At 41.7% G+C, this 14,066-nt stretch overlaps 1 protein-coding gene across 1 annotated transcript in view; it reads left to right on the top strand.

Annotated features, from left to right (window-relative positions):
* The window catches only part of AGTPBP1 (ATP/GTP binding carboxypeptidase 1), a 184,557-nt gene extending 176,253 nt beyond the window's left edge, over window positions 1-8,304 (top strand). The window contains exon 25 of the mRNA XM_045298624.1: window positions 6,978-8,304. Within this exon, the coding sequence (XP_045154559.1) occupies window positions 6,978-7,002 (25 nt within the window). The 3' untranslated portion in view covers window positions 7,003-8,304. The remainder of the gene's footprint in view (window positions 1-6,977) is intronic.
* The last annotated feature ends 5,762 nt before the right edge of the window (window positions 8,305-14,066 follow it).

Raw genomic sequence — 14,066 nt, 5'->3', positions numbered from 1 at the left:
CCACATTTTCTTGTGCACCCATTGTCTTCAGTGATCATGCCAGGCAGGTGAGCATCTCAGACTGCCAAATAGTTAAAACAAAGTGTTCTTGTGTTGGGGGGAGTACTTGTGCAGGGGCCCACTGTCCATCTGTTTTCTTAGTACTCAACATATAAATATATGTACATAGATCTATTTCCCCCTCATCATGTATAAGCATATTTACATCTTTATATGCCTGTATTTGCATCTCTATGACTACCCTTTGCCTCCTAGTTCTTTCCTCTATTTCTTTGTACTTTCCTTTTGCCCCACTATCATGTTCCGTCTTCATTTGGGTTTTAGGCATTCCTCTTGGTTACATTGCCCTTGATCCAGCCCTGCAAGGCCTCCTACACCCTCCTTGACATTGATTTTAGATCACTTGTTTTTCCCTTGTCCCTGTGCTTGTTAACACTCTCTTCCCCCCATCCCATCCCCTTCCCCTACCCCCATGTACCCCTGATCTGTCTTCCCGTTGTTCTCTCTTCTGGCGTGTTTATTCCTCCCATCCCTTCCAGGTAGACATGCTGTGTACCATCACCAGACTAAGTGCAACGGAGCAACAACAGAAGGTATAAAACAATGGCTACAACAACAATAACACGCACACATGCATATATATATAACCATATGAATAGTTCAGGGTCTGTTTGTTTTCCTTCACGTGTGCTTTCCAGTCAAGTCTGATGGGGTGCCGTGCCCCGGTACCGCCTCTATCCCTGAGGACCTCATCTCTCTGCTCTCCCCGCTGCTCTGTTGCATGCCCCCAGAGGTTGGCGTTTGGCGTGGTGAGCTCATGTGGGGCACAATTCCCGCCGTTTGTCTCCAGTGCTGTCCCCAGTGGTGTGATGGGTCATCGAGGAACCATGTGTCCCAAGGTGGGGCCGGCACCATGGTCATCTCCGTGCATCGCTGTTCCGAACAGGCACATTGTCCCCAGGGCTCAGCGAGCCAGGATGTGCTCCACTCTTTCTTTTTCTTCCCCTTCCCCCGTCATTGGTTCACATGCGCTCCAATCAGATCAATCCCCCTTCCCCTGTTCCCGAGCTGCAGCTTCAGTGCTGTCCTCTGAAGTGAATTCCCCCTGGGGCAGTGTGGTACCTTGCACCCAATTGGTAATGGGGCCGATCCCTCAGGCTTCTCCATCTGTTCCTTACTTCATGTCATCCACTAATGATTTTTATAGTTCTGGGTTTTAGTTATTTAGATCTTTAATCTATCTTGAGGTCATTTTTGCACAGGAGTTGATTTATGGGTCCTGTTTCATTCTTCTACACATGGAAACTCAATTTTGTCAGTACCATTTGCTCTTTCCCATTTAATATTGTTGTTTGACCAACTATGGAAGATCAACTGACTGAAAGTAGATGGTGATTTATTTTTATGATTGTTGATAATGGCTACTCCAGCCATCATAGTGGTTGGGATGGTTAGGTCAGAAGAACTCAAGTAGATGCTGAGTGGGAGTTGGATGGAGTGTCTTCTTACAAGGAGGAAGCACTTTCCTTTTCTGTACCAATGTTCATTCACACATTTGATAAAAAATATCAGAGTTTGGGGTAAAATCATGACAATGACGTACATGAATGTACATATGCAGAGTCAAGCCTCCATAAACCAGAACATGGAGCAGGATACAACTCCTTAGCACTGTTCCCCACATATATACTCTAATGTCTATCCACCACCGCCCAACAATTGCTGATGCTAAGCACAGACATAACCAGGAAGATGCTTCCTTGATTTTGGTGGGACTCTGGGGATGAGATGAGAAATGGCTAGGTTTTCTTAGTGCATTCCTTCTCTGCTAACGACAAGAGGGCAAGACATGAAGCACTGGGGCAGTTGCATCCTTGACACAGAACTTGACATGTATAGGGAATCAAGGAGGGGTTGCAGTTAGTCTTGACACTTTTACAATGTAACAAAAAGAGTACCAAGTAGGAAATACCCTCCCACTGAAATTGTAGAAATAAAAGGGAGAGACGATTTATAACTTGATCCCTAGTCTCCCATCGACCATAAATAAGCAACTCCAGCTAAGCCAAATTATCCCATCTGATTGGGGCCTCACCAGAACAGCAAAGCTTGCTTTTAATTTAGCTTGGAAGAAAGGAGGAATTTTTCTTTTTTTTTTTTTTTGCAGAGAAACAAGAGCTACAACTCCCCCTTAATTAGTATTTGGGGCAGAAGCACAGCACATGCCTCTCCTCTGCCTTGTCTAAAGGTCTATGTGCTCTGAGGGAGGAGCACAGGACAGCCCGTGTCTATTCCTTCAGCCTTCTGAAAAGGTCCTCAGCGTGCGGGCAAGATTGAAGTGCAGGAGAAGGTAAATGTATGAACCAAACTGGTGTTCCTACACCATGAGACTGTGGAGAAATACTGTTCAACCTCCAAGTTCACTCTTTTGACACAAAAACTAAGAAACAAAACCAACACCTCTACTAGATTAAAAAGTAATGTTTTGAGTATCTCCAGTAGCCCTTTGCAAACACTAATGTTGCAGAGAGATATTGTCGAAATGGATTCACCATATTTGAAATAGAATGGGTAAAACTTTGTGAAGGATAAACAGGGGTATGCATATGTCCATCAAATGTCCTAAAATAAAATCTAATTTCTACTTAAGGGAGATGTTTTCCCTCTGTACTCTATTAGGATAATCTTTTTGGCAAAAAAAAAAATTATCAAACTTTTTTTAAACCAGAAATGGTGAATATTGCTAAATTGAGATGGGGTGGGATGGAGCCCTGGTCGTGCTGTTGGGTAAGCTTTGCAAAGTTGACTGTTCAAATCCACCAACTGTAGGAGAAAGATGAAGTTACTTGCTCCCATAAGCCCATAGTATCACCATGAATTAGAATTGACTAGATGACTATGAGTTTGGTTTTAGGCTTAGGACGGATCAGGAATCTGAATATGATTGGCTATCCTGATTACAAACTTTAGCTCCCAGAACTGTGACATGGTACATTTCTAGCTTTATAAGCCTCTCATTTTGTGGTACTTTGTTAAAGCTTTGTTGTTGTTAGGTACCGTCAACTCTGCTCTGACTCCTGGCCAACTCTACAGAGAATGAAGCACTGTTATGTTGAAACCCATTGTTGTGGCCCTGTGTTAATCCATCTCATTAAGGGTTTTCTTCCTTTTGACTCTTCCAGGAAAGTAATACATTGTCACTCAGAGAGCAATTTCCCAAATCCTCAGGATTGGTATTTGAGGCCTTTTATAGTCTACCACTGGAGCTTTTCCAAATTCATATCCTACTATCTCCCCACTGAAAGGAGCCCTGGTGGTTTAGTGGTTACTTATTGGGCTGATAACATTGAGGTCAGTAGTTTGAAATGACCAGCTGCTCCTTAGGAGAAAGAGGGGGCTTTTTACTCCTGTAAAGAGTTAAGAGTCATGGAAACTCACAGAGGCAGTTCCACTCCAGTCCTATAGGGCCATTTTGAGTTGGCATGGACTTGATGGCAGTGAGTTATTTTTGGTATCTCCCCACCACAAGTGGTCCTAAGTTGTCTCATTAAAAAAGAAAATTAGATTGAAGATGGCTATACATTCTTTAATACTCTCCCTATTGAGAGATAGAATCAAATTCTTTTCCTCTGGAAGCTTGGCTAATCTCAGTAAACTTCTTTGACCAATGCAATGCAGCAGGAGTGTTGTCATGGGACTTCTGAGATTAAATCCTAAGAAGCCTTGAAGCTTCTGTGTGAGACTTTTGTAGAACTCTGTCTTGTAACCCAGATGACATGCCCTGAGAAACCCAAGTCACATGAAAAAACCATGTGGAGGCATCCCAGTCTCCAGCCCCTACTGACTTTCTGCTGGCAGCTGTATCATGTGTTTGCTGTGTGACCCAATTTGGATGACTAGCCCTGGTGAATTTCTGGATGACAGAATCTGGCAGCAACTACATAAAAGAGCCCATAAGATTGTCTCTCTGCACTGTGGGAATTGCACCCGATCTGATCCCACCACACCAAGGCAACACACTCAGGGTGCAAGGAATACCAAAAATAGACTTTGGGGCCAGTGCTTGGCACCCCATCAGACTCAACCGGAAAACACTCCTAAAGGCCAACAAACAGTACTTGAACTAAGTACAGGCTTTTCTTTGTTGTTGTTTTGTCACTGGCATTTTGTTGTTGTTGTTTTGTTTTCTTATGTTGCTTGGCTTAGTTCAGTCTTGTTTCTGTGCATGTTATTATCTCTGCAGGTCTGTCTAAATAAGATAGGCTGGATTAACAATTTGGAGGAGAAAACAACGGGACTGGCGGTTCTGGGAGAGACATGGGAGAATGGGAGTTGGGGGGGGGGCGGAAGAAAATGGTGTTAACAAACCCAGGAACAAGGGAACAACAAGTGATCCAAATCGGAGTTGAGGAGGGTGTAGGAGGCCTGGTAGGGCATAATAAAGGGTAATGTAACGGAGAGAATTACTGAAACCCAAATGAAGGCTGAGCATGATAGTGGTACAAGAGGAAGTCAAAGGAAATAGAGGAAAGAACTAGGAGACAAAGGGCATTTATAGAAGTCTAAATAAAGGCATGTACATATGTAAATATATTTATGAGGATGGGGAAATAGATCTATGTGCATATATCTATAGGTTTAGTATTAAGGCAGCAGATGGATATTGGGCCTCCACTCAAGTACTCCCTCAATGCAAGAACACTTTGTTCTATTAAACTGGCATTCCATGATGCTCACCTTCCCGACATGATTGCTGAAGACAAAGCGGGTGCATAAGCAAATGTGGTGAAGAAAGCTGATGGAGCCTGGCTTTCAAAAGATATAGCATCTAGGGTCTTAAAGACTTGAAAGTAAAAAAGTAGCCATCTAGCTGAGAAGCAACAAAGCCCACATGAAAGAAGCACACCAACCTGTGTGATCATGAGGTGACAAAGGGATCAGGTATCATGCTTCACGGACCAAAAAATCAAATCATTGTGAATGAGGAGGAGTGCAGATTTGGGACCCAAGACCCATCTGTAGGCAACTGGACATCCCCTTACAGAAGGATCGCAGGGAGGAAATGAGGCAGTCAGGGTGCAGTGTAGCAACAATGAAACATACAACTTTCCTCTAGTTCCTAAATTCTTCCTCCCTGCCCCCTCACTATCATGATCCCAATTCTACGTTACAATTATGGCTAGACCAGAGGACGTACACTGGTACAGATAGGAACTGGAAACAGGGAATCCAGGACAGATGATTCCTTTAGGACCAGTGTTGAGAGTGGCGATACTGGGAAGGGTGGCAAGGGGGAACCAATTACAAGGATATATATATAACCTCCTCCCTGGGGGAAGGACAATAGAAAAGTGGGTGAAGGGAGACTTCGGACAGTGTAAGATATGACAAACTAATAATAATTTATAAATTACCAAAGGTTCATGAGGGAGGGGGGAGCAGGGAGGAAGGGGAAAAAATGAGGAGCTGATACCAAGGGCTCAACCAGAAAGTAAATGTTTTGAGAATGATGATGGCAACAAATGTACAAATGTGCCTGTACACAATGGATGCATGTATGGATTGTGATAAGACTTGTACAAGGCCCCAATAAAATGATTTCAAGAAAAAAAGATTGCCTCTCTGAATCCCATAAACCCACTGAACTATGAGGTATAACAAGTTATTGCTTTATGACATCCAGTTATCTCAAAGATGATAAGAATATACAGGATTTGTACAGATGTCTTTTAAGGGGTTTTCAAGCTTTAATTAGTGATAATTCCCTAAGAAGCCATGATGGTGTAGGGGTTATGCATTGGTCTGTCAACCACAAACACAGCTGTTTGAAACCACCAGCCACCCCTTTGAAGAAAGACAAGACTTTCTATTCCCATCGAGAGTTACAGTCACAGAAATCCACAGGGGCAGTTCTACCCTGTCCTGTTGGGTCACTATAATTCAGAATGGACTCGATGGTAGTGAGTTTGGTTTGTGTTTTTGGTTTAATTCTCCAAGTAAAATGATGGATCTTCCTGTGAGGGGACCTTGCATACATCAAAGATGACTATTCAATGATGATTGGACCTCATAAGAGCCATCCCTTAGAACAGAGAAATGACGAAGATATGGGTGTTTCCCAAATATAGAAAAAATGTTTATTTGAGGAAATGGGAGATGTTCTAAGAATAGGAACATCTTTGTAATATCATCAGTGAACTATGACAAAGAAATAAAAATGAGAGATGAGCGCACAAGAGGGGAGAATTACCTTCTCTTACCTTGGTAAGTTGCTTGAGCAGTGCAGTGTATTGAGAGTGATGGTCTGGTTCTTGCTGAAGGTAATAAACTGGGGTTCACTTGCAGGAAAGATAATTGCAGAACCCTTTGGTCTGCTACTGGCAGACGAATCTACTTAGTCCTATTGCTATAAGGGATTGAGAGAGAAAAAATGGTAGAGACATAAGGTCACTGTCAGGAATTTCCATTTCATTTCTCAGCAACCTCTTTCTCTTTTTCCTTACTTCCTCCTTGGTTTACTGGGAATATGTGTGGAGATGTGAATGGACCTAGCCCTCAAACTACACTTTTCAGTCTTCCCTTTGATGATAAGTGGCCATATGACAGTTCTGGCCAAAGAAACCTTCAGAAAGTTTATAAGATAGGTGTAGATTTACTTGGCATGTACTCTTTGCTTTTTGTTCTTCCCCTTCCAGCAGGTGAAGGCAAACAAAACCATCTCGCATATTCCAGTCCTGAGAAATACTGCTTTAGGACTTTGGTTATATAAGACTCGCCACAAAAGCAGTTGCCTTAATGGAATGTGTTGGAAAGTCACGTGTGTTGTTTGAGATTCCTCCCAGTTCTAACAACAGCTGGATGGCTGTTTGGAGGGGCAAACTTGAGTGATCTGAGTCGTGACTAGCAGCAGCGAAGGCATTGAACATCATCCCAATTGTTAATATTGCAATAAATAATGTTTGTCTCTTGTTTTCCAGGAACGGTGAGGACGTGACCGGATAAGATGTCATCCTCTCTGGGCACATCCACACTGCTCTCTACGTTTCACAGCCTGTGGCCTGGTCTCCATCACCTGTCTAGCCATGGCTCTCCTGCCTCCAATCCATAGCCTGGTCCATGCAAGTGTTTCTGGATCTCAGGCATGTTTAATCCATTATAGTTTGGTTGTTACAAAACACAGTGTTTATTTTTCTTCATAAAAAGATGCAAGCTGTGAGCCTCCAAATGCTGGAAGATCAGAATATTCCATTTGTTTGTGGAGAGACAGACTGGATGGCAGGATTTCAATCAGTCCCTGACGTGGAGCCTGGCACACCTAAAGAGTAAGAGGGAGAAGCAGAACACTGTTTTCTCTTCTTTCTGAGAAGCCTGAGAACTGTGCAACCCCAATTAACTCATGAGTCCCTGGAAGATGTCCTAATGGACATGGTGCGGTAGTGATGGTAACCAGAGCACTCTGTCAAGAACTACCCCCCTTTTCTGGGGACCAGGCAGAGCTGAGTGGCACACCCAGTGTTTCCATTCATGTTCTTTGCCTGAAAAGGATGTGTCCTCTTTGTTCCCAGATGGCAACGATCATTTTTTTCTTTCTTTTCTCTTAAGTACAAAGTAATAAATAATTTTTTTTCAAAAAAGACACTAAAGGCAAAAAAGTAAAAACCCAAACAATAGAATTTCTCTCTGCCTATATTTACCAAGGAGTCTTGGTAATGCAGTGGTTAAGTGCTATAGGTTGGCTGTTCAAACACATCAGCAGCTCTCTCTACAGGAGAAAAATGTGACCCTCAGCTTCCATACAAATTGTTGGTATTGTAGGTGCCAGTGAGTCAGTTCTAACCCATAGTAAACCGGAGTACAGAAGAATGGAGTACTGCACCACCCTGGCCCCGCTCCACCCTCCAGCATGCACCCATTGTTGGAGCACTGCATCCATCCACCTCACTGAGGAGCTTCCTCTTGACTTTGCTGACCGCCTGCCTCACCAAGCGTGATGCCCTCCTCCAGGGACTAGTTCCTTATGACGACATGTCCAAAGTAGGTGAGACAAAATCTAACCAGCCTCAATTCTCAGAAGCATTTTGGCTGTACTTCTTCCAAGACAAATTTGTTCATTCTGGCAGTCAATGCGATACCTAATATTTTTTGCCAACAGCATAATTTTCTTCTTTTGTCTCCCTTATTCATTGTCTATCTTTCATATGAGGCCATCAAAAATACCTTGACTTAAAGAAGAAACACCTTTATCTTAAAGTGACATATATATATATGCATGTGCATGTGTGTGTGTATTATATAACACACATTTTTAATAGGTCTTGGGTTGCTAACCAAAAGATCAGCAGTTTGAGACCACCAGCTGCTCCGCGGAAGAAAGATGAGGCTTTCTACTCCCATAAAGAGTTGCAGTTTCAGAAACCCACAGGAGCAGTTTTACCCCATCAGCAGGGCTTCTATGGGTCAGTATTGACTTGATGGCAGTGATTTTGGTGGTGAGTTTTGTGCAGCAGCGGTGCTCAATTAAATATGTCATTTGATTTCTTGACTATCTGCTTCCATGGGTGTTGATTGTGGATCCAAGAAAAATGACAACATCAGTCTTTTCTTACGTACACTGATGCTGCTTATTGGCTCAATTGTGAGGACATTGAAGTCAACTCTACTTTAAGGATGCAGCTCTTCCCCTGTCGCGTCTTGAGGGCCTTTATTTCCTGACACCACATCCGATCATGGTCTGCTGCTGTCAATGACGTTTCTCCTGGCTAGTTTTCCTGAAGTGGATTACCTTTTTCTCCTTCGTAGTCTCCTTTAATTTGGAAGCTCCACTGATTCTGTCCATCATTCGTGACCCTGCTGGTATTTTAAATGCTGGTGGCATAGATTTCAGCATCACAGCATCACACAAGCCACCACAGTAACAAACTGACAGACGAACCATCAAGATTATAGCTTCAGAAACCCTATGGACCAGTTCTACTCTGTGCTGTAGGGTTGCTAGAGTTGGAATTGACTTGCTGAGGAGTTTTTGGCTTTTGAACATCTCTCTTACCTGCCTTTATCAACTGTGTATATCTTTGCAAATAGTGTTCCAAATATTATTCTGTCACATGATTATTAAAAAAATTCAAATTAAAGTGATTCTGACCCACAGCAACTCCATATGTATCAGAGTAGAACTGTGAAGTGTTCCAATGCCTGATTTTTTCAGAAGGAAGCTACCGGGCTTATCTTATGAGGAGCTGTTGAATGGTCTTAAACTTCCAGCCTTTGCGGTGGCAACTGAGGACATCAACTATTTTACACAACCTGGAAATTCCTACCTTGAAACTATACCAAAAAACAACCCTTTTGCCAGTGAGTTGATTCTGACTAGTGGATTCGTCATGTGTCATAGAGGAGATTGGCTTCCTAGGATTTTCTTGGGAGGTCTGGTGATATAGTGGTTATGGGTTGGACCGTGATCATGTGGTCAGCACCTTGAAACCTTCAATAGTTCCACTAGAGAAAGACTGGACTTTCTATTCCCATAAAGAGTTACAGTGTTGGAAACCCACAGGAGGTCTCTGTGAATCAGCATTGACTTGATGGCAGTGAGTTTGTTTTTTTTAAAGGAGATTTTAGGTCTATCTCCTGTGGCATTGATGGGAGATTTTAAACTACCAACCTTTTAGTTTAACAGCCAAATTCAAAGCATTTATACCACCCAAGGATCTTCCCACTTGGTTATATCTACCCCCAGTAAAGGACAATTTGTGGATTGAAAATTGTTTTGCTTTTATAAACTGTGGTAGTCACCTAATCTGGTGTCAGTTTAAGGATTAAGAGTGTAGGGATGGAGTCTAGGCTGTTAATATGGAGATAGCCAATGAGACTTCTGTGTGGACATGGCCTTCTCCTGAGAATTCTGGGAAATCTGGGACTTCCTCCTTGGAGGCGGAAGACACTGCTCTTTCTCTCTGCCACTAATTGGGAAACACTGCAGAAGACAAGCCACATGGATGCAACCAGACCTCTGAAGCCGGAGAAGCCACAGAGAGACCCCTGCTGGCACTGAGATGCTTACAGCGCCACTGGACCCAAAGACTTTATCCACTGGCTTGTGATCAACCTGCCTTTGGCATCATTGCATGAGTTTCGTGAGTCTGAAGAGGACTTTATAGATTGGTATTGGACATATTGGCTAGTATTGGATTTATGGACTTGGACTGGACTGGGTTGGGATGCTTTCTTAATGTACAATTGCTCTCATATATAAACCTCTTCCTACACATGTGTGTCCATGGATTTGTTTCTCTATAGTCTACCCAGACTAACACATGAACTGCTGCATTGAACATCCTCATGTATTCATCTTAGCCCCTTTGTCTTCTTATTGGTATAAGGTGACCTCCTAGCAATGAAAGTGCTGGTTCACTCTTTTTGATTATCATTCCTGACTTCCCCTTTCTAAAGTCTGCAGGGCATGAGGGTGCCCACAGCCTCACCTCACCACCATCTCTGCAGAACATCACATTGTTTGCACTGTCATTAAAAAAATTTTTTTTAAGGATTTTGGAATAAGTAGCATGTCTTAATGGGAAACCTTTATATAATATACACTTTTGTTTTTGTTCACTTATGAACACAAATTGGAGTTACATAAAATGTTTTGCCTCTTCATTGCTGCTTTTTGTTTTGAATGTGTTCAAACTTTAAAAATAATCAAAATAATAATAAAATGAGCATCATATGTTCACATAGATTCAGCAATTGTTTACATTTTTCTATATGGTTTATCTATATCTATGTTAATGTACATTTAAATGTTCTAATACAACCATAATGATGTGGTTACATCTAAGAAAATTATCAATAATTTCATAATACAATCATACATTTAGTCTGTGCTGAAGTTTCACATGATGTGAAAACATGTGAAACCTGTATACTCCAGATTAATAAACAAGCACAAAGAAATCCATGCTTACCTTGTTTCCTGGGTATTCCATCCCTGTCACAAATGTAAGTTTGAAAGAGGCTTTGAATTGGTAGGATAGTGCTGTGTGGTTGGGAAAGAGAAAGATGTCAGTCATACCTAGAAGCAGAACCTTTGATGTGGTGAAAATGTGAAATTGTTCAATACGGATTAGGAAGGAAGCGCAACTAAGTCTATACTTGCCATGCTTCCTGGGCAATCTGATGGTGCTCTCCTTCCCAGAGCTTGAAACTACCATGGTTTCAATAGGAAGTTTGAAGAACTGAGGCCTGCAAAACCAGCAGTAAATGTTTGGCTTGCTTCTTGGAATAGTGGTGTGTCTCCTGTATGAATAGTAATACTATGTTTTATTTCCTCACTTTTATTAGCTCCCAACTAAAGGGCAGGCGACATGAGCCCCCATGGCCTTCTGTTTGGGAGCAGTTGGAATCCCAGCTTCATATTTGAGTCCTGAAAAAGTCAAAGCTCTCTAATGCTTTTTATTTATTTATTTATTTCCTCTAATGCTTTTGAGTGGCAGACCAAAATCACTGAAAACGAAATTTCAGTCAAGGTGATGGTTTGCCACTTTTTGTGGAATGTCACTCTTATATAGTATGTTTTTTAATGTTACAGTGTGATAGTTACATAATCTGTTGTCAAATTGAGACTTAAGAGTGAAGGGGTGGCGTCAATCAGATCACAGCTGATTACCTCATTTGAAGGTGCTAAGGAGATAAATTGCTCACTTCCTTCAAGACATTACTGTTCAGAAGCCATATGGCGCTATGCTGATGCAGTCAGAGCCCTAGGAGCTGGAGGAGCCACATGGAGACCCACGCCAGCTCTGAGAGACTTCTACCACCACTGGATCCACAAGAGTTTCCACCCACTGGCCTATGATCCTTGTTCCTTCATTTGGTATCATTGCATGAGCTGCATGAATCTGAAGAATAATTTATAGACTAGTAGCAGATATATGGGCTAATATTGGATTTATGGACTTGACCTGGACTGGCCTGGGATGTTTTCTTAATGTATAATTATTCTTTGATATGAGGTTCTCTCTTATACACATATGAGTGCTTATGGTTTTGTTTCTCTAGTAAACCCAGACTAACACATACACCGATAAGAGATTCATATTGTTCTCAATTATATAAACAAGAGTTATGAATGAGATAATATTAATATTAATTGAGATATTAATCGAGAAGGGTTAAAACCTCATATATGCAACTCAGAGAAAAGTGATGCCACAGGTATTTCAGGGACGTGTCTAAGAGTTGGATTTTGGCTCCTTTTCCCAAATGTGACTCTTTTGAAATGTATTTCCTTTAAATTTGAAACTATCAGTAATTAATTGGCAGCTAAAATGTGATATTTGCAGCAGAGGGCTGAGAGACCAAGTTGCTGCCTGGAAATGGGACGTGACTTGCAACCTGCCCATCAACTGCTCTGAGCCTCAATTTTCTCAAATTGTCTATTCTCTACAACTGACCTTCACCACCCCACTCCACATCTGGGATTCTAGCAGCGAAATAAACTCTTAAAACTAGAATATTGCCATTTTTATAGCATTTACTAGGATTATGACAGATTCCACACTCTCTTAGAACAATAACATGAGTTTTATCTTTAATTACATAATTTCAAGAGAAAACTTGTGAATATATTCTCTCTGTAAAATATATCTACCATCGCCAGCATATGAAAGAAAACTGACGGTATTCATTTTTTCCTCCCCCTGAGAATTGTTTTATGGACAAATCCTGTTGTTTTTAGGTGCCATTGAATTGGTTCCGATTCAGACCCTATGCACAACAGAAGAAAACAGTGCTGGGCCCTGTGCCATTTCACAATTGTTCATAGGTTTGAGCCCATTGTTGGCATCCACCGTATCATTGCATCTTGCTACGGGCCTTCTTTTAGGGCTTTCTTTTTTTTTTTTTGCTGCTCCTCTACTTTATCAAGCAAGATGTCTTTCTCCAGGGACTGGTCTCTCCTGATAATATGTCCATAGTACGTGAAACAAAGTCTTTTCATCCTTGCCTCTGTCCTAATTCTCCTCTATTTAAGATAGGTACAAAACACAACATATGAAGAAAAAAATGAAATGCTTCAGTGATCCCTGTAGACTACCTGAACAATTAGCATATGAACTACCTATCAATCTGTCCATCCATCCACCACCATTTGTCCACCCATTCATCTATTTGTTTGTCTGTCATCTGGCCATTCTTTCTACTACCTTTGAGCAGTTTCTATGTCCTAAGTATTGTACTTAGGCACTTAGAACAAAGGTGAAGATTAACAACAGAGCCTCTGCCTTCAGGATCCTAACAGTTTTTAGGTTGCATAGATAATTATTTCAAGTGTAGGAAAGGTGAGCAGCACTACTAGATTCTCAATTATATTGTGAACACAATGGGACGGAAGGTCGTTTGAGGAAGCTGGAGAGGGTAGTTTTGAGATGGGTTTTAAAAGAGGAGAAGTGAATACAATGTGCAGAGACACAATGGCGAGTGCAAGATGTAGGCAAGGAGTAGCAAGTAGTGTGGTGTGGCTGTATGGCAGGGTGGGGAGATGGCAGGAGGTAATTTGTAAAGGCTCAGGTGGTGACATGCTGTGGACAGCTGGGGATTTGCTATCTGCTCTAACAGTACCATAAAGTCAGAGATTTATAAGAAGAGAAATTTATTTTCACACTTCTGGAGGCTAGAAATCTGAAGGCAGAGTGTCGAACATCTTGATTCTTGCCGAGGGTTCTGAGGGAGAATTGATCCATTCCATGCTTTTCTCTTAGCTCCTGGCGATGCTCTTTCCTTCCATTTTCATGTGATTATCTTTCCTCCGTGTCTGTGTCTCTTTCTTTATAAGAGCACAACTCAGATTGGACGAGGGCACACCTAACTGCAATATGACCTCATATTTACAAGTAACATTTTCAAAGATATCACTATTAAATAAGGTCATGTCAGGGTCACAGGCACAAGGGATTAGGGTATTAGCATGTCAATTCAATGTATAGTATATGAGGAGTGACGGATTTTATTTATTTAAAATCATTTAAAAATAATTTTATTGGGCCTCATGCAACACTTATCACAATCCA

This window comes from Echinops telfairi, unplaced genomic scaffold (assembly GCF_000313985.2).
Source record: "Echinops telfairi isolate 266 unplaced genomic scaffold, ASM31398v2 ScPeMD7_7429;HRSCAF=8467, whole genome shotgun sequence".
Lineage (NCBI taxonomy): Eukaryota > Metazoa > Chordata > Mammalia > Afrosoricida > Tenrecidae > Echinops > Echinops telfairi.
Note: the sequence above shows the minus strand (reverse complement) of the source record. Positions and strands in the feature narration are given on the sequence as shown.